Source organism: Saccharomyces eubayanus, chromosome XIV (assembly GCF_001298625.1).
Source record: "Saccharomyces eubayanus strain FM1318 chromosome XIV, whole genome shotgun sequence".
In the NCBI taxonomy this organism is placed as follows: Eukaryota; Fungi; Ascomycota; class Saccharomycetes; order Saccharomycetales; family Saccharomycetaceae; genus Saccharomyces; species Saccharomyces eubayanus.
Genome location: NC_030973.1, coordinates 555,329 through 572,200, shown reverse-complemented (window position 1 = coordinate 572,200; position 16,872 = coordinate 555,329). Strand labels below are relative to the sequence as shown.

Genomic DNA, 16,872 nt, shown 5'->3' with positions numbered 1-16,872 from the left:
CACAAGACAAGACCAGCCTACACAAGGCGGGCTGTACGTTGCATCGGTTTAGAAGAAACAGGCGCAATGCCAGGTTGGTTTCTAGCTTAACCACTGTTTGAGATAGAGTGTGTTGGGTGATTCCAGGTATTTGTAGTTTTTTCCCTTCATGGCTAACTTTAAAAGTGCGGTGCATGGATGATGCCAAGAAATCTGAAAAAAATGAAATGCACTCGAGAAAGTGTCTTTAGAATATTCAAGACAATGGATGTAATTGTTCTTGCATACGTAAAGTGGATCTATTCGGGGCTATCTCATCGGTGAATGAATATTGGCCGTGGCACATCATAGCAGGATACATCATGTTGCTAGTACGAAGGTTGAGGAACACGCTACTGCGATGCTTCCAATGCAACATTATGATGGTATGCATGTTAGTTGCCCTCATCATCACCATATGGATAGTACTGGTCTCTGAACCGGTATCTACGAGGGATTATATGGACAATCTTCTTTCGTTTTCCAAGATGGATCTGGCTACAAAAAGGGACAAGCCATTTTATTCGAACTGTGTGGACACCCAGGATTATTTATCGAATCCATTGTATGCCAAACAGAATGCCTCGTTTGTTATGCTGACAAGAAACGAGGAGCTAGAAGACGTTATCAAGACTATCAAAAGTATAGAGGAACATTTCAACCAGTGGTTTCACTATCCATACGTGCTTTTGAATGACCAGCCGTTTACAGAAGACTTCAAAACAAAGGTACGCGATGTGACAAATGATTCTATTGTGGAATTTGGCACTGTCGATGAAATAACATGGAATTTCCCCAGCGACGTGAAGGACACCTTCGAATTTTATAACGCCATTGAAAACCAAGGTGATAGAAGCATACTGTATGGGAACATGGAATCGTACCATAAGATGTGCAGGTTTTATTCAGGACTGTTTTACAAGCACCCGCTGATCCAAAAATCAGAATGGTATTGGAGACTGGAGCCTGATGTGGAATTTTTCTGTGATATTACATATGATCCGTTCTGGGAGATGGCGCAGAACGATAAGAAATATGGATTTACTATCGTAATTCCTGAGTTGTACTGGACAGTGCCGAATTTGTTCAGACACACCAAAAGCTTCGTCAGACAGAATGACGTGACACCCGGGTCATTGTGGAAGTTGTTTACGAAGGACTATGACATTTTTGAATCCGATGATCCCGAGTTGCGTGACTCGATCAATTATGATTTCGACGTCAAACCCAAGGTTTCCGAGAAGATTGCCATCGAACAGTTGCTGGAAAAGGGCAATGAGTCGGAAAGAATAAATGCCGATGAAGAGGGGATAATGAATTTAGTCAACAGGGCTCGCTCCAAGAAGCACATCGTGGAGGACAAGTTTTCGAATGAAGAATACAACCTGTGTCATTTCTGGAGTAATTTTGAAATTGCGCGGTTAAGCGTATTTGACAATGAGGTTTACAACAGTTTTTTCGAATTTTTAGAAAAAAGTGGCGGATTTTGGAAGGAGAGATGGGGGGACGCCCCCGTGCATTCCATAGGACTATCGCTAACCTTAGACTTGGACGACGTGCATTACTTCAGGGACATCGGATACAGACATTCTTCCATACAGCATTGCCCGCATAATGCGATGGGGGGCGAGGAGTTTCCCTACGTGACGAGCGATCCGAGGTTCCAGCGCAAGAAGAACGCAGCATACGACATGGGTAAGGATTTTGGATGCGGTTGCAGATGTAAGTGCCCCATGAACAAACTCGATATTGAGGACTCCACTGGGTTCTGTCTCAATGTTTGGGTCGACTTGATAAAGCAAGAGAAGGGCCGCGAACACCGCGCCGAGACGTTTAACGGTAACCAGATCGAAGCGAACGTTAGGAAAGACTACTTGAAAGAGTTTGGAAACTAGTTTTTTTTATCGAGACTTATTTTTGATATATATATATAGTACATGAAATAATAAAAACCGAAGAAAAATGCATACATAAGGTTCTATTATATTCCCCCAATAGAATGATCGTTATTTTATTTTTGTTGTTGTTGTTGTTGTGAAAAGGTATGGAAAAAAGTTGCGAAACACCGATTGTTTAACCACCGAAACCGTATAAGGTTCTACCTTGTCTCTTCAAAGCGTAAACAACATCTAGAGAAGTAACAGTCTTTCTCTTGGCGTGTTCAGTGTAAGTAACAGAGTCTCTGATGACGGATTCCAAGAAGGACTTCAAGACAGCTCTGACTTCTTCGTAGATTAAACCGGAGATACGCTTGACACCACCTCTTCTAGCCAATCTTCTGATAGCTGGCTTAGTGATACCTTGAATGTTATCTCTTAGAATCTTTCTGTGACGCTTAGCACCACCTTTACCTAGACCTTTACCACCTTTACCTCTACCGGACATTATTGTATTGTATTTGTTGTTGTTGTTATTGTTTTGTTTATGATGAAATATACAAAGAAGAAAACAAACTATAAGAAACTAGCTAAGAAGGAAAAGAGGAAACAGCAATATAGATACCGTTTAATCTTCTATATATATATACAAATAATGATAATATACATATCTGAACACATAATACATATGCATACTAATCCGTGACACGCACACACGAACTCATGCTGCGGACTAGTAACAACCCAAGCGCGAATCAACAGCGTATTAAAACACCCTACTGTATGTGTTGTTTTGTTCTGGTCCGCATTGCTTTTCGCGCCCGGACAAGCTGAACCCGCGAAGCGCCCAGCACGTCTCGCCATACAAAGGCGAAGCACCCGGTCCACGACCACTTTCGCGGCGCCAAACGACCGCACTTGCCCGTTCCGGCCACTTCGMACCAGACGCGTGAAACTACCGGAACGCGCCAGAAGGGGCTGTTTCGGAACGCTAATCTGGCGTGGATTACCGCCCAGCGCGTGTGCGAGTGGTTATGATGAGTCCAGCACAATCGTTGCGTTATGGCGTGCTAAGCTGGCGTGAGCCGTCGCGTAGTTTCTGGTGGCCACAAAAGTATATAAGTGATCCTGTTTCTATTCTTACAATTGTTGTAGCGTGGTTCTTTGTTTTTTTAGTTGTTCTCTTTTTGTACTAGTAGAAACATATCAAGCACTCCACAATGGCCAGAACTAAACAAACAGCAAGAAAATCTACTGGTGGTAAAGCCCCAAGAAAGCAATTAGCTTCCAAGGCTGCCAGAAAATCCGCCCCATCTACCGGTGGTGTCAAGAAGCCTCACAGATATAAGCCAGGTACCGTCGCCTTGAGAGAAATCAGAAGATTCCAAAAATCTACCGAACTATTGATTAGAAAGTTGCCTTTCCAAAGACTGGTCAGAGAAATCGCTCAAGATTTCAAGACTGATTTGAGATTCCAATCTTCTGCTATCGGTGCTTTGCAAGAATCCGTCGAAGCCTACTTGGTCTCTTTGTTTGAAGACACTAACTTGGCTGCCATCCACGCCAAGCGTGTTACTATCCAAAAGAAGGATATCAAGTTGGCCAGAAGATTAAGAGGTGAAAGATCATAAGTGTGAAAAAAAAATAATACAGATAACATACAAATCTGGATCTTTTTCTTCCATGCATTTAAACTCGGGGAATGCTTCGTGTGAGACTCCCCCTTTTTAATATATCATTCATTTTTCTTGTTTTCTATTCGCAATGCTTTTAACGAATTAAGGAGGGTATAAATAGTGTAAGCTGTCGTTTCATAGACAGAGCTTACATACAAATAAATAATTTTTCGGGTTTTTCATTTATAAGATGCTTAGATAGTGTATATATAATCCCACTAACCCTGCAAAAACCATGTATAATAATAATTATCAATAAACATCATTATCCCAATATTTGTCTACGTAAAGGCAACCTCTATGCATTACCATTTTAGAGGTAACCAACTGTTTCCCCTGGCAATTCTTTTTATTTCGTCATCATCGTACATCTCAATGAACTGCTGGTCAAGCGCTCTGGCCTTCGGGAACGCAAAACGCCTATACTCATCGAATATCATCGTCAACGACCAGTTTTGCAGTTTCCTTATGCATCCGATCAAACACCCCGTTCTATGTTTGCCTCTATTACAGTGTATCAGTATTGGTTGGTTTGCCGGATCAAGCACGATTTCTAGCGCCTTGGTTAACAAGTCGGACGGTATGTTGACAAACGGCTCCTTATTACCACTCATTCCCACTTGGAATAGTTTTATGCCCGTCAACTTCAAAAAATTTAAATTCTCCTGTGGATACTCCTCTGGGATGAGCACCAAGATGGATGTCAACTTTAGTCTTTCATGCAGAAACGAAAAGTTTTCTAGTCGGGGGAAACTGCTGCGATATATCTCCCCCACGACATGGCTGAAGTTTTCGGGCGGAATCACTTCTTTATTGATGATCTGTCTCAACGTGTTCATGGCCTGTAAAGTCTTTTCTTGGTGTTCTTTAGAGTCATATTTATCATCTTCATCTTCGTCCACCACGCCTGTTGTGGTCAGTGACGATTCTTGGCCGCGAAACCGTTTCAATACCTCATTATATTCTACACTGAGTAGTTTGTCTTCCTGAATTATGTTATGGATGTCTCTACCATCACCGTTATCTAGCAGTAACTTGCCGTCCTCTTTGATAAACCGTATGATCTCCGCTTCATTCTCTATCAGATCGTCAATCTTGCTGCTACCCTTCGGCTCACTTTCTTTGTCATTGCTTGCTTGATATGAATCCATTTCCTTTTGGTTGTAAAAAAAAGGAAACGTGATCCAGAATGGAATGAATATAAAGCCGAACTGTACCAAACTCAAGAATAAAAAATCACTATGTGTCCACTGTCTTCAATTGAATCTTCCTTCCTAATCTCATTACTATGTCTTTCCTTCTCCTGTTTCTCAACTTAGCCCACCCAAGATAATTTTTATTTCCATTCCTTAAATAAAACCCTGCTTTTTTCCCATCTAGCGAGAACCGCTTGCTTTTTTACCCGCGTCATCAAAGAATACTAGTTAAATGATTCATATATTGACCGATCGATCAGAAGATAACCGTTCTGTAATAGTATGTATCAGGAAAGAGCGTCCGATGTGTCTTTCTGTTCCTTCACCAGGAAAAAATGTACACGTAACCATTTATCTTTAAATAGATACTCTTCCTGTTTCAGAACCCAAAAGAGTCAATAGTGACGCAAATATCCCCTCGGGGTCAAGACGGTAGGTTGTATTTGGGCTATGCGAACAAGCAAGACCATACGGGAGCAAGGAAGTTCTCCAATCAGGCCAGAACGAAGTGCTTTGAATAACAGACTTATAGAAAGACATATGCGTACAGAAAAGCGGCGGATAATATATACATAGAGGGGTAAGTTGCGTAGGCGTCCGAGTGGCGCCGTCGTCTATAACAGGTCTGAACTATACATGTGAACGCTTAGCAGCGTTTCGTTGGGTCGGTCCCTCGATGGGACCACGAAACCGTGCTTTTCCCTCTGCCAGCCCTCTCTGTTGATGGCTGAYGCCAGCTTCATGACACCGCCGAGAACCTCTACCGTATAGTCCCCRAAATGGGCGTATAGTTCATTTACCATGGAMATTCCTGACGGGATGTCCGCCAACAACCCCAAACTGCTYACGGAGTCCGTATCCAAAGCAAACACGTTGCCRTGACCATGGCCACGACGAGACAGCGAACCGAGGGTGTTGCGGTCGAAACATATCTCCGTGGACAGAGCGTGGAACGKCACCATCGAATTCTCTCCYACGGTCATGACCAGACATTTCTGGCTATTGGTTCCCCCGAAGGGATAMACTAGCTTCTGGGTGATGTCCATCTTTGTAAAAGCCTTGCCGACTCCCTTCCCAATGACCCTGCTGACCATCTCCCCAAAGTCGAGTCTCACCATGCGTTCCATATCGGCATCATTGGTCAGCTTGTAGTCTTGTARGTACTTCAGTARGTAGCCCCACGCCGTGAGTAGCAAGACGATGAAGTTCAGTGTGCACGAGGTGATCTTCAGGGGGCCCTTCCATTTGAAGGGCGCGCAGTTGAATATGAACTGCATGGTCTGGATTATGTTGGTTGCTGTGTTCAAAACGGTTTCTGCTTTGTTTGGAGGGAGCGGTGGGGCAGTGACAACGACGACGTCAGTAGTCGTGGAGGTGATAGTCAGCACYTTAGTGACCTCTATTGAGTGAGAAACCACGGTCAAYGAGCATATGAGTGCAATMGCAARGACGGYGATCCTTGATTCTTTCGAGCAAAACATGTCTTTGTGTACGCTTTTGATTATAAGTAGGTAAAATAGCGTTATTGTTTGCCTRTTCTTTTCACAAGGGAAGGATGGGATAGGATGGTACCTCTAGTAAGTCGAATACAAGGAGAATGAATGAACAATCCACTCAAAAATGCAAAGGCAAAATCACCAGGAAAGCGATGCCTTCTTTATAGATTTTTTTGGTTCCGGTGTGTCACTTTTCAAAAGCTTTCCGACTTTGCTCTGGGATTTACAAGTTTGGTAACACTGTGCAGGCTCGACTACTACCAGGAAAAGATTGCGGTTGTTTCTGTGGCAGTTTCTCGAGGTAGTGTATTATTTTAAGGGCCCACCCCACCCCCACCGGTCATTTCGCGAGATGATGTAAATAAATACGCGCGCTGTTCTCGAGAGGGCCCTTAAACCTTAATTCATGGATCGTAATAGCACCGGATTATCCAGCAACAAGCCAGCTGCTAGAAGAGTGTATTGCTGCGTACYGASTAGACGTATCYGKACGCACACTTTCTGCTAAGTACGTGAGGGGAACTTGCACGCTGTCTTAGAAGACTAAGTGTGAGTTCGCTTATAGTATGAAAAGTTATGTAACATCCGTTATAGAGAAAAGGTAAAAATCACCTGACAAAGTACGATGTGAGGTATAGTATGGTCTATAAAATGAAGTATGGGGGGTGTGCATTCAAGGTCGGCCACATCAGTCCCACGGGACTCCACGGTTCTGCAGCTCACTGGCGGCGGACAAGAGGGAAGAACCACTTTCGTGGGAGGTCTTTTGTTATGCACAAGGGAGGAGAGGGAGAAGCAGGAGAGGGAGGTGCTGGTACGGTTATCGTGACGTCCTTTCTCTTTGAATTAAACCAGAAGGCCTTATTGAGCTCCGACTCGGAAGCCGTGCGACATTCACGAACAAGAACTAGGCGGCAAGTATTAGGTGGAGCTGCGATCTGTGAAGCTGCGATCTGTGGAGCGCTAACGAGACTGCGGGAAGGGAAGTCATTGGATGGTGGGCGAGACTCCCTACAGATATCGACTAGTGCCTGGTACCCCTTCTCGATAAGCGATGCGTCCGGGCTCCCAGCAACGAAAGACTGTTCGGCAGGGTGTGTGAGGCCCTCGTACACAAGATTGTCGGAAGGAAAAGGCCGGTAAGGCTCGATTCTAATATCGCGGTCGATGTCGCTGTCCAGCGTATCGAGCGTRATGTTTCCCTTCCGTTGGAGAGACTTTTTTCTGCCAACATTGAAGGAGAAATGGATGTGGTCAAGCACCAGGTCTATTTCYCTTTGGGTGTTCTTCCAGGGACAGAAAATGGAGTACGGCTCTATTCTTTGGAACCCCACATACCTGTACTGRTAAGTATCGAAAGAGCGCTCGGCCTCGTCCAAGAGTTGGTCGTAGCTGGGCATCATGTCGAAGTTAAACGGTCTTTTCCAGAACGGAACGGCTCCATTGGTAGGGTTGTAGTACAGCCTGGGCTCCGARTGTTCGTCTAGAAGCAGGAATTGGACGGCTATCATTTTTCGTTCAAACATGAACTCAGTAGAGTCGTAGTCAATGTTCTTGGTGCTTCTAAGGAACAAAGGACARTAYTTGCCCATGGTCTTTTCAAACCAGTTTCGTGGCTTGTTGAGGTACTTTTCCATGTATGAGRGAGTCGTGGTGGTGGCGGCGGTGGAGTTCGAAGCAGTGCAGGCRGCTGTGGAGCAACCACTGCGGTTCACATCTTGATGGCGCGGCGTAGGAGAGGGTGTGACTARAGCTGATGAGCGGGCGTCGTCAGCTGGAGATGTCATGTCAGGAAAGCGACGGYGACAATCTTGGGAACCTTCATGGTGGCTGACAGTGTCAACTGTGCTCAGGCAGGAAATGTCAAATAGAACAGTGTATTCGTTTGTCTGTTTTGACCTGCAGTCCTTGGAATGGTTGTATGGGGYAATAGCAGCRGCGGCAGCAGCAGCARCAGGGAAAGAWGATGAAGATGGAGGATGAGGGGGGTCCCATGAYGAGTAAACTGAAGAGGAAGTGCTGACCGAGGAGGCCAATGAGGGCACCGGCTCATGGTTGGTGGATACCGAGGCCGCTGTAGATGGGGCAGTTGCGTCACTGCCATGCGTTGAAGAGGGGCCACTGTTTTCGTTCTGGCCCGCAGCGGATGGTGTTGGCGGTGATGCATCCATCATGGCGAAATCATTATGAATAGCACAATCGGTTTTACTAGCATTTGTCTCAGACGTGTTTGATCGAGCCGGCTCAGTGGGAAGAGTATTTACGCCACCCTTTTTGAAGACGTTCCAAAGCTGTGCGTTCTTGATATCAGTAAATACGCAGTTGACAGAATCTTTGGGACTTTCTTGTCTTGTTTCATTGACAGCTGAAGGGATTTCAGAAGGGTTAGTTTCGGGAGCAGGCTTGGGGGACTGTGTATTAGCCCATTGGAAGTCCAAGCCCACTTTATTGCAGAACGTCTTAAAGTCTTGGAACGGCGTGGACATTTCGCGGGAAAACTCTTGATGAGTGTAGATTGGTGTCGGGAACCAGATTCTAAGCTAAGCTAATTATAATTGAGAAACTGTACCCGAGAGCTTATTTCTTGCTGGAGAGGTTTGAGCAACAAGGTCAGACAAGTACAAAAAGCAAAACAAGAAAAGGATCTCCGTGACACTGGAGAGCCTGCATCTGCCTTATATACTCTGCATCTTTGTTTTGCACTCACGTCTACATCTGTTTTTTTGTATACCACAAAAGTTTCCTTGGTAATCATAATCAAGTAGGGCTAAGGGGATGGGTTCCCAACGCCAACCCAAACCCACGGCTTATTACGATTGGTAAAGTGCCTACTTTTCGTTACCAGTTATACTACACCTCGGAKCGTGGTTCCTACGGCTATCTCTGTGCCAGAAATGCATRCGACGCTAATTGTTTTTTGTGACGCCCGGCAAAGACCGATGGTGGTATATGCTTATGCACTTGGCGAACAATGGCCCCAGTGTGTTGGGTCTTGGGCCAAGCAAGTTGCACTCCTCATTGAGCCCTTGCTTTCTCTTTTCGAACCTTCACGGAACTTTCTAAGTTGGCAGCCCAAGTTTGGTGTTGGAATAGGTGATCTCGGACATAACATATTTTATGTTAACATAGGTAATCTCGTACATTGACACTAATTATATTGGGGTAGGTAAAATTTAATAATAATTTTTACCTCAATAAAAATAAGATAAAGATCTATAAATTGATCAGAAATTAGTACATAAGATAAGTTACACCTGAGAACTTATTATCAATGTTCTAAGTTATACCTGAACCATTGGGTTTCATATAACCAATCAGCGTGTGTTTTATATATCTCTCTGTTGGAACAAGATTCAACTATTGTCCATCTATTACTAATATATACGGTGTTAAAAGATGACATAAATTACAAGACCAGTAAGTTAAGATTTANCGGTGATGCATCCATCATGGCGAAATCATTATGAATAGCACAATCGGTTTTACTAGCATTTGTCTCAGACGTGTTTGATCGAGCCGGCTCAGTGGGAAGAGTATTTACGCCACCCTTTTTGAAGACGTTCCAAAGCTGTGCGTTCTTGATATCAGTAAATACGCAGTTGACAGAATCTTTGGGACTTTCTTGTCTTGTTTCATTGACAGCTGAAGGGATTTCAGAAGGGTTAGTTTCGGGAGCAGGCTTGGGGGACTGTGTATTAGCCCATTGGAAGTCCAAGCCCACTTTATTGCAGAACGTCTTAAAGTCTTGGAACGGCGTGGACATTTCGCGGGAAAACTCTTGATGAGTGTAGATTGGTGTCGGGAACCAGATTCTAAGCTAAGCTAATTATAATTGAGAAACTGTACCCGAGAGCTTATTTCTTGCTGGAGAGGTTTGAGCAACAAGGTCAGACAAGTACAAAAAGCAAAACAAGAAAAGGATCTCCGTGACACTGGAGAGCCTGCATCTGCCTTATATACTCTGCATCTTTGTTTTGCACTCACGTCTACATCTGTTTTTTTGTATACCACAAAAGTTTCCTTGGTAATCATAATCAAGTAGGGCTAAGGGGATGGGTTCCCAACGCCAACCCAAACCCACGGCTTATTACGATTGGTAAAGTGCCTACTTTTCGTTACCAGTTATACTACACCTCGGAGCGTGGTTCCTACGGCTATCTCTGTGCCAGAAATGCATGCGACGCTAATTGTTTTTTGTGACGCCCGGCAAAGACCGATGGTGGTATATGCTTATGCACTTGGCGAACAATGGCCCCAGTGTGTTGGGTCTTGGGCCAAGCAAGTTGCACTCCTCATTGAGCCCTTGCTTTCTCTTTTCGAACCATCAAGGAACTTTCTACGCGAGCAGCCCAAGTTTGGCTTAACTAAGATATAGCTGAGGAGAAGTTGCTTCAGTGGTGTTGTTCGGGAAAACACAGGATCGCCTGTAAAGAGACTCCAACAGAAATTCCTGGTCTCTTGGCCCAGTTGGTTAAGGCACCGTGCTAATAACGCGGGGATCAGCGGTTCGATCCCGCTAGAGACCACTTTTCTTTTTTTGTCTGTTTATATAATGTACTAATTAAACTTTTTTAAGTCAAGAGAAAAAGTGATCGACGAGAGTGCTTCATTGTATATGGCCACTACTACTCATTTGTCGCCAATTTTTATACAGATAACTTCTCAGTCTACACCACTAAACATGAATAGTTATTCTTTGGTTGAATTAAGCTCTTTTGGATCTGAAAACTGGTGTCTAAAGTTACAACCTTCTTATAAGCACGGACTTCTGACAGGGCTGAGCAATGGTGAGATATGTTTGTTGGATTGGAATACCGGAAAGCCGTTGCAAAAGATCAGAGCAAGCGAGACGGCAATTAACGATATGAAGGTCATTGACAGCGACTTTGTTGCAGGGAATCTAATTAGTAGCGCCTCTATTGACTCTGTGAAGGTTTTCGACATAAGATCAAATGACTGTGTTGCAAAAATTAACAATGAGACTAACTCTCCTTTTCTCTCTTTGGATTCCCGTCATGGCCTACTAGCTTGTGGTACAGAATTACATGGTATCGATGCTACTATACATATCTATGACGTTCGCAAATGGGATACTCCATTAAGATCGTTGGTTGACTCTCATCATGACGATGTCACTTGCATTAAGTTTCATCCTTCTGATGTCAATGTTTTGCTTAGCGGATCAACTGATGGATATACTAATATTTATGATCTGAAACAAGATGACGAGGAAGATGCTTTACATCAAGTCATCAACTACGCGTCGATCCACTCCTGCGGATGGCTATCTCCAAAGAGAATATATACTCTATCGCATATGGAAACATTTTCAGTTCACGAATTGAATGACAAATCTGACGAGTTGAAAGAGCCACAGCCTTTAGACTTTGGTGATATTAGGAAAGCATGGAATTGTGATTATGTAGTAGACGTCTATCCTGGCTTTATCGCTACCGGCAAAACTCAAGAGGGTGCAGGAGAGCTACGCCTGTTACCATTCAAAGATGAGAAGATAGATATAGAAAATGGAGTTGTAATCCCACATGCACATGGAGATGAAGTAGTGAGGGATGTCCTTGTATCAGCACAAAATACCGATGTTTTATATTCTTGCGGTGAGGATGGTTGTGTCAAAATTTGGAAAAACAATCTGGGGCCCCTAAATACACCGGAAAGCTTCTGGGATTATTCTGAAAGAATGAGTGTTTTAGAAGATGAGAACAAAGAAGCCCCAACAAGCCTAGAGGAGCCTTTGATTATTCAAAAAGAATCGGTGACTACGAAACCCAAAAAGGAAAAGCACAAGAAAAGTAAGAAGCATTCCAAGAAGAGTCGTTTTAAACCTTATTAGGTATATGCCTAAATGCGGCAGGTCGAGCTGGGAGTACTATAGATTCTCCGGGGTAACGTGGTTACTTTACGTCCGACACTTTGGAGACTGGTCCTCGACACATACGTTTGTATTGCATTGATGTTACCATTACAGGTAATTTACATGTAAGTGTCATCTTTATTAGTACATTTTCAGAAGTGCCATATTTCAAAAATAAATAAAGATTAATGTATTTTAAGTATAGTTGTATCAAGCGCTTACATCCTTGTATAACAAACTCAAAACCAAAAAAATTAGTGTTGAAAAAAGAAAAGAAAAAAAATGTTTTGAGCTCGAAAAGCACTTTCAAAAAAATTGAAAAATAAGGGGGCGAGCTGGGAATTGAACCCAGGGCCTCTCGCATGCTTTGCATTTCTGTTATTAAGCAGATAATTGCCCAAAGCGAGAATCATACCACTAGACCACACGCCCTGTTATTCTATAAGAGGCTTAGAAAAAGAGTCTACCTAATAATATAAACACGTGCTTGTAAACGTTTACTTCCCTCATTTACTTCAGAGAACTTAAACTTGTATTTGGCATATTTTCTACGTACATATAAGCAAAGGTATCGTCAAGCACATAAGACTTGCAACCTGGTCATATATATCATATGTTACGGACCGATGCGCTTTTTATGATTTGAAAAATTACATGAATCTTCATATTTGTATGTTCAAGTCATCGCATATTTAGAACTCTACAGAACTCTTTGGTTCTTGATCTTTGAGTGATCACTTAAGACAAGGAAGTTAAAAAATAAATAAAGTGAATGGCCAACTGTAACGGGACGAAAACCTTCAAAGAATGGCAGTATTTCAAGTTGTCAATGTATGTTTTTTTTGATTTCGGAGCCCTAGCTAGTCGAAGAAGGATAACATACTAACCTCCCTTATATTTTCAGAACTTCATTTGACCAAGATATAGACAATGATAACAATATCGATCAGATGACATGGAGGCAATGGTTGAATAGCGCATTGAAGCGTAGTTATGGCATTTTTGGTGAAGGTGTTGAATACTCGTTCCTGCATGTTGACAATAAGGTAGCCTATATTAGAGTAAACTATGCGGATAAAGATACACTCGCGTCATCCATTAGTACATACATATCTACCGAAGAGCTTATCGGCGCACCTTTGGCAGTGACTATCCTACAAGAGTCACCCAATTTGGAACGGTTAGAAATTACCGACGATGACCGTATATGGTTGAAAAGAGCAGTAGAGGAGGACAAGGWAGACGGTGCATGTATATAGGTTATTAGTTTACTAATTTAAAAAGAACTTGTTGGTGAAAGGGAGAGAGTCTTTTTTTCATTAAAATCTCATTGCCATTTGCGTATTCAAACCCATTGGAAGAAACCACAAGATGATTCCTTATTGCTTGAATCACCTCGAGATCTCTTACAAATCCAAAACTTTTTACCAGGATTGGCCAAGGTCTTAGATGTTTTCAATATGGATTCTTCCCCATGTTCGCATAAAGGGGGCTTTCCAAACGCGTCTTTAATATTAAATTTTGATGCCGATCTTGTTTGTTTATTTGGCTCTGGTAATTCCGAAGACTTTTTGATTGATGAATCTTTTTTTTGGAAAAATGAATCGAGTGGTTTGCTGTCAATAATATTTTTTCTCTTTGTACTAACACCTTTCGTTATACGAGATTGTTGTTTATTGTGTCCTTTACCGGGATCTTTTTTGGCAAACATTTCTAGGATATCATGGTTTCTTAAATTGTATTTGTACCTTGCTTCGAATTTTGGGATGGCAACGTTAGCCGTGTTAGGTTTCACTTCGAAAACATCTAAAGCTAAATCAGAGTATACAGGACAATGGTCAGAACCCAATACGTCTGGAAGGATGTCACCTCCTCTTACAAGCTTTTCAAGTTTCGAGGATACCAAGATAAAGTCAATTCTAGAGCCATAATTCGAAGGCCTTAAGTTTTTGAGACTATTCCACACTGTATACATTCTAAGCCGGTTTCTTGTTTGAACTAGTCTTGTCGTGTCTATCAATATTCCCTCCTTACTTGCGTTGGGTAAAAGCGAGTCTGCCAGAATCTGATTGAATATTCTTCGATGAGGTGTTTCTGGATTGATGATGAATCGCATTGCTTCTTCATTACGCTGCGCTTCTAACTCCTTCCCACCCATCGGGTCCACTATTGAAATTGAGAGTTGTTCCAGTGTATCGGCACTGTCTATAAGATCTCGACAAACATTTAGGTCGCCCATCAATACTATTTTTTTCCCCATTTTGTCCAAATTTCTAATTCTCCTAAATAAAATCCTTAAGAACCTCATTCTAAACAGTTCACCCTTCTCTGATAGGTTCGAATTTGCAGGACAATATACGCTGATGACAACTATACCACATGCTAGCTCAACCATAACACATCTTCCTTCTGAGTCCAGTTCTAGAGCAGCTTTCTCATCCAGATCAGAATCTAAAGAATCGTAACCACCAATCCCTTGACTCGTATCGTCTCTATAAGAAACTGCTGGTTGTTTGCCGTTTTTTATTCCCAGGTAACCCGTTATACCTTCTTCTGCCTTACAAACTTGCAATGCACGATATAATGGGTGATTACTGTCTGGTATTCTAATCCAGCATCCAACACCAGAATAGCCCTTTTTTATTTGTGGGATGGAGATAAAAGAGTAGAAACCATCAACTTTCCCCCATTTAAAAATGGACTTTTTTTCTGTTTTCAGTTCTTGGAATGTTATTATATCTGCTTGAAAATACTCGAAAACAGATCCAAGTGATTGATTCATTTGAGAAAACGGTTGATAGTGAAAAAAAGTCCTTATACCATTGACATTAAAGGTTAGAAATCTTAAAGTATTTTCAGGCTTTTCATCACGTAGTATTTGGCCACTAGGTGGCATATTGCATCGACCTATATGTGGCTTTTTTATTGTTTTCTACATCAATTACAGTTTGTATCTTGTCTGTTTACCTTTTTATTAGATATTTTTCAACATCTTTGCATCACACTGCATCTTAATAAAAATTACACAATGCTAAAGGCAAGAACAATCAAATGCTTCTAGGTACTCTTGCATACTGCATGTAGCTTGAGTATATAAAACTATATAGACATCACCCTTTTGTTAATGAGTGATTATATAGTTTGACGTTCTGCGGCTATTTTTAGCACTGGTAGTACCAACGCGAGTGAGGTGTTGACAGAAAATGGCTGCAAGTTTTAAAGAACCCTATCCCAGCAAAAGCATAAAAAAAGACAGAAACTGGACGTATTATTGTATTCTGCTAATCTCTCTCAAGCAAGCCTTTTTCACTTGTTTTTCCAGTTGGGCTCATCCTTTTTCTTTTTTTTCCGTCACTGCATCATATACAAATACAGCTTCGTAACATTTAAACGAGCCCCGAACTGACCAAAAGAGTGTGACCTTATGATACTCATTCATAAACTATATGCCATTTTGACATTACTACTCTTTCCCTTGATCAATGCGGAGGGATTTTCCCCCAGAGTAACAAAGACTATTTCGGAACATTCGATCGGTTTATGGAGTTTTGATGATTCTAACACTCTACTTAGAACGCAAGGTGATTCCTTGGCCATTAGTTTTGATGCTGGGGAAAAATGGGAAAAGATCAAAGACATTGAAGAGAATGTCAATTGGGTATATATGGACCCCTTTAATAGACACGACAGAGCAATTGCAACTCCAATGCACGGATCATACTTCTACATGACCGATGATCAAGGTAAATCGTGGAAACTTATAACCATAGAGGATTCTGAAGAGGAATCACCAGCTATTAATTGTGATTTAGCTACCCATCCCACAAACAAACAATATCTTATTGTAAGATGTAGCTACTATAAAGAAGGAGAAGGTGGAGACGACGGCTCAAATATAGAATCGCGTTGTTTTGATAAAACTTACGGATCAAGTGACGGTGGGAAGTCCTTTTCTGAGATCAAATCTTCCTTAAAGAGTAACGAGAAATACCCTCTTAGCATCACTCGTTGTGACTTCATCAAATCTAGCAAAGATTCTGATTTGGGGAGTAATGATGCCTCAATAATTTGTCTTTACCGAAATTCTGGTTTCCCTGAAGGTGAGTACGGTGATTACGGAATTACTATTACCGAGTCGCAACTGTTTTTAACTACTGATTGGGGTAAATCGGTCAAAGAATTCGATCAATTTAAAGATAAAGCCGTTGGTTCATACGATGTGTTGAAGTCTCACGTCGTCATCTTAACCCAAGGTGATAGATACAATAAGATGTCCTCTATGGATATTTGGATATCTAATGATCTGTCAACTTTCCAACTGGCTCATCTGCCTACCCAACTAAGACACACAGTCCAAGGACAGATATATGAAGACTCTATCGGAAGAATCATCGTACCTATATCTAGAGAAACGAATGATAAAGAAGACGACAAATCCATCACGTCAAAAATTTTAATCTCCGATTCTCAGGGTTTAAAGTTCACTCCCTTTGAATGGACCAATAATGAACAGTTTGGACATACTAATCTTGCCCAACCTGATTTCTTAAAGGGAACAATGATTGGATCGTTTTCCCCTTCATTTAGCGATCACGATGGAAAAGGCAAGGAACAGAGAAGTAATAAAAAAGCCAAAATATCCGTTGATAATGGTGCGACATGGGCAAATTTGAAAGTTGTTGATCCAGAGAATGCAGATTCATTTGGCTGTGATATTACCGATCCCGAGAATTGCTC

At 42.1% G+C, this 16,872-nt stretch overlaps 11 protein-coding genes and 2 non-coding genes across 13 annotated transcripts; 6 read left to right on the top strand and 7 right to left on the bottom strand.

Moving 5' to 3' along the window:
* Window positions 1-341: 341 nt before the first annotated feature.
* Window positions 342-1,913, top strand: KTR5 (putative mannosyltransferase; the record flags this gene model as incomplete). The annotated part of the gene is made up of 1 exon (XM_018367723.1): window positions 342-1,913. One exon carries the CDS (start codon window positions 342-344, stop codon window positions 1,911-1,913), a length of 1,572 nt encoding a protein of 523 aa, XP_018219847.1.
* A 178-nt stretch (window positions 1,914-2,091) lies between these two features.
* HHF2 (histone H4) lies at window positions 2,092-2,403 on the bottom strand (the record flags this gene model as incomplete). The annotated part of the gene is made up of 1 exon (XM_018367722.1): window positions 2,092-2,403. One exon carries the CDS (start codon window positions 2,401-2,403, stop codon window positions 2,092-2,094), a length of 312 nt encoding a protein of 103 aa, XP_018219846.1.
* Window positions 2,404-3,115: 712 nt separating this feature from the next.
* On the top strand, window positions 3,116-3,526 carry HHT2 (histone H3; the record flags this gene model as incomplete). The annotated part of the gene is made up of 1 exon (XM_018367721.1): window positions 3,116-3,526. The coding sequence occupies one exon, from the start codon at window positions 3,116-3,118 to the stop codon at window positions 3,524-3,526; it is 411 nt and encodes a 136-aa protein (XP_018219845.1).
* A 350-nt stretch (window positions 3,527-3,876) lies between these two features.
* SIW14 (putative tyrosine protein phosphatase SIW14) lies at window positions 3,877-4,722 on the bottom strand (the record flags this gene model as incomplete). The annotated part of the gene is made up of 1 exon (XM_018367720.1): window positions 3,877-4,722. The coding sequence occupies one exon, from the start codon at window positions 4,720-4,722 to the stop codon at window positions 3,877-3,879; it is 846 nt and encodes a 281-aa protein (XP_018219844.1).
* A 659-nt stretch (window positions 4,723-5,381) lies between these two features.
* On the bottom strand, window positions 5,382-6,248 carry DI49_4704 (uncharacterized protein; the record flags this gene model as incomplete). The annotated part of the gene is made up of 1 exon (XM_018367719.1): window positions 5,382-6,248. The coding sequence occupies one exon, from the start codon at window positions 6,246-6,248 to the stop codon at window positions 5,382-5,384; it is 867 nt and encodes a 288-aa protein (XP_018219843.1).
* A 734-nt stretch (window positions 6,249-6,982) lies between these two features.
* On the bottom strand, window positions 6,983-8,749 carry DI49_4703 (uncharacterized protein; the record flags this gene model as incomplete). Its single annotated transcript, XM_018367718.1, has 1 exon — window positions 6,983-8,749. One exon carries the CDS (start codon window positions 8,747-8,749, stop codon window positions 6,983-6,985), a length of 1,767 nt encoding a protein of 588 aa, XP_018219842.1.
* A 920-nt stretch (window positions 8,750-9,669) lies between these two features.
* DI49_4702 (uncharacterized protein) lies at window positions 9,670-10,026 on the bottom strand (the record flags this gene model as incomplete). The annotated part of the gene is made up of 1 exon (XM_018367717.1): window positions 9,670-10,026. The coding sequence occupies one exon, from the start codon at window positions 10,024-10,026 to the stop codon at window positions 9,670-9,672; it is 357 nt and encodes a 118-aa protein (XP_018219841.1).
* A 689-nt stretch (window positions 10,027-10,715) lies between these two features.
* DI49_4701 lies at window positions 10,716-10,789 on the top strand. Its single transcript has one exon. It is a non-coding gene; the product is annotated as a tRNA-Ile (tRNA).
* An 89-nt stretch (window positions 10,790-10,878) lies between these two features.
* Window positions 10,879-12,114, top strand: DI49_4700 (uncharacterized protein; the record flags this gene model as incomplete). The annotated part of the gene is made up of 1 exon (XM_018367716.1): window positions 10,879-12,114. One exon carries the CDS (start codon window positions 10,879-10,881, stop codon window positions 12,112-12,114), a length of 1,236 nt encoding a protein of 411 aa, XP_018219840.1.
* A 348-nt stretch (window positions 12,115-12,462) lies between these two features.
* DI49_4699 lies at window positions 12,463-12,567 on the bottom strand. The gene is made up of 2 exons: window positions 12,531-12,567; window positions 12,463-12,499 (listed from the first exon to the last, which is right to left on the bottom strand). It is a non-coding gene; the product is annotated as a tRNA-Pro (tRNA).
* Window positions 12,568-13,085: 518 nt separating this feature from the next.
* On the top strand, window positions 13,086-13,394 carry POP8 (ribonuclease P; the record flags this gene model as incomplete). The annotated part of the gene is made up of 1 exon (XM_018367715.1): window positions 13,086-13,394. One exon carries the CDS (start codon window positions 13,086-13,088, stop codon window positions 13,392-13,394), a length of 309 nt encoding a protein of 102 aa, XP_018219839.1.
* Window positions 13,395-13,480: 86 nt separating this feature from the next.
* APN2 (DNA-(apurinic or apyrimidinic site) lyase APN2) lies at window positions 13,481-15,031 on the bottom strand (the record flags this gene model as incomplete). The annotated part of the gene is made up of 1 exon (XM_018367714.1): window positions 13,481-15,031. One exon carries the CDS (start codon window positions 15,029-15,031, stop codon window positions 13,481-13,483), a length of 1,551 nt encoding a protein of 516 aa, XP_018219838.1.
* Window positions 15,032-15,559: 528 nt separating this feature from the next.
* Window positions 15,560-16,872, top strand: DI49_4696 (PEP1-like protein; the record flags this gene model as incomplete). Its single annotated transcript, XM_018367713.1, has 1 exon — window positions 15,560-16,872. A coding segment is annotated over one exon (1,313 nt), but the record flags the coding sequence as incomplete, so codon positions are not given.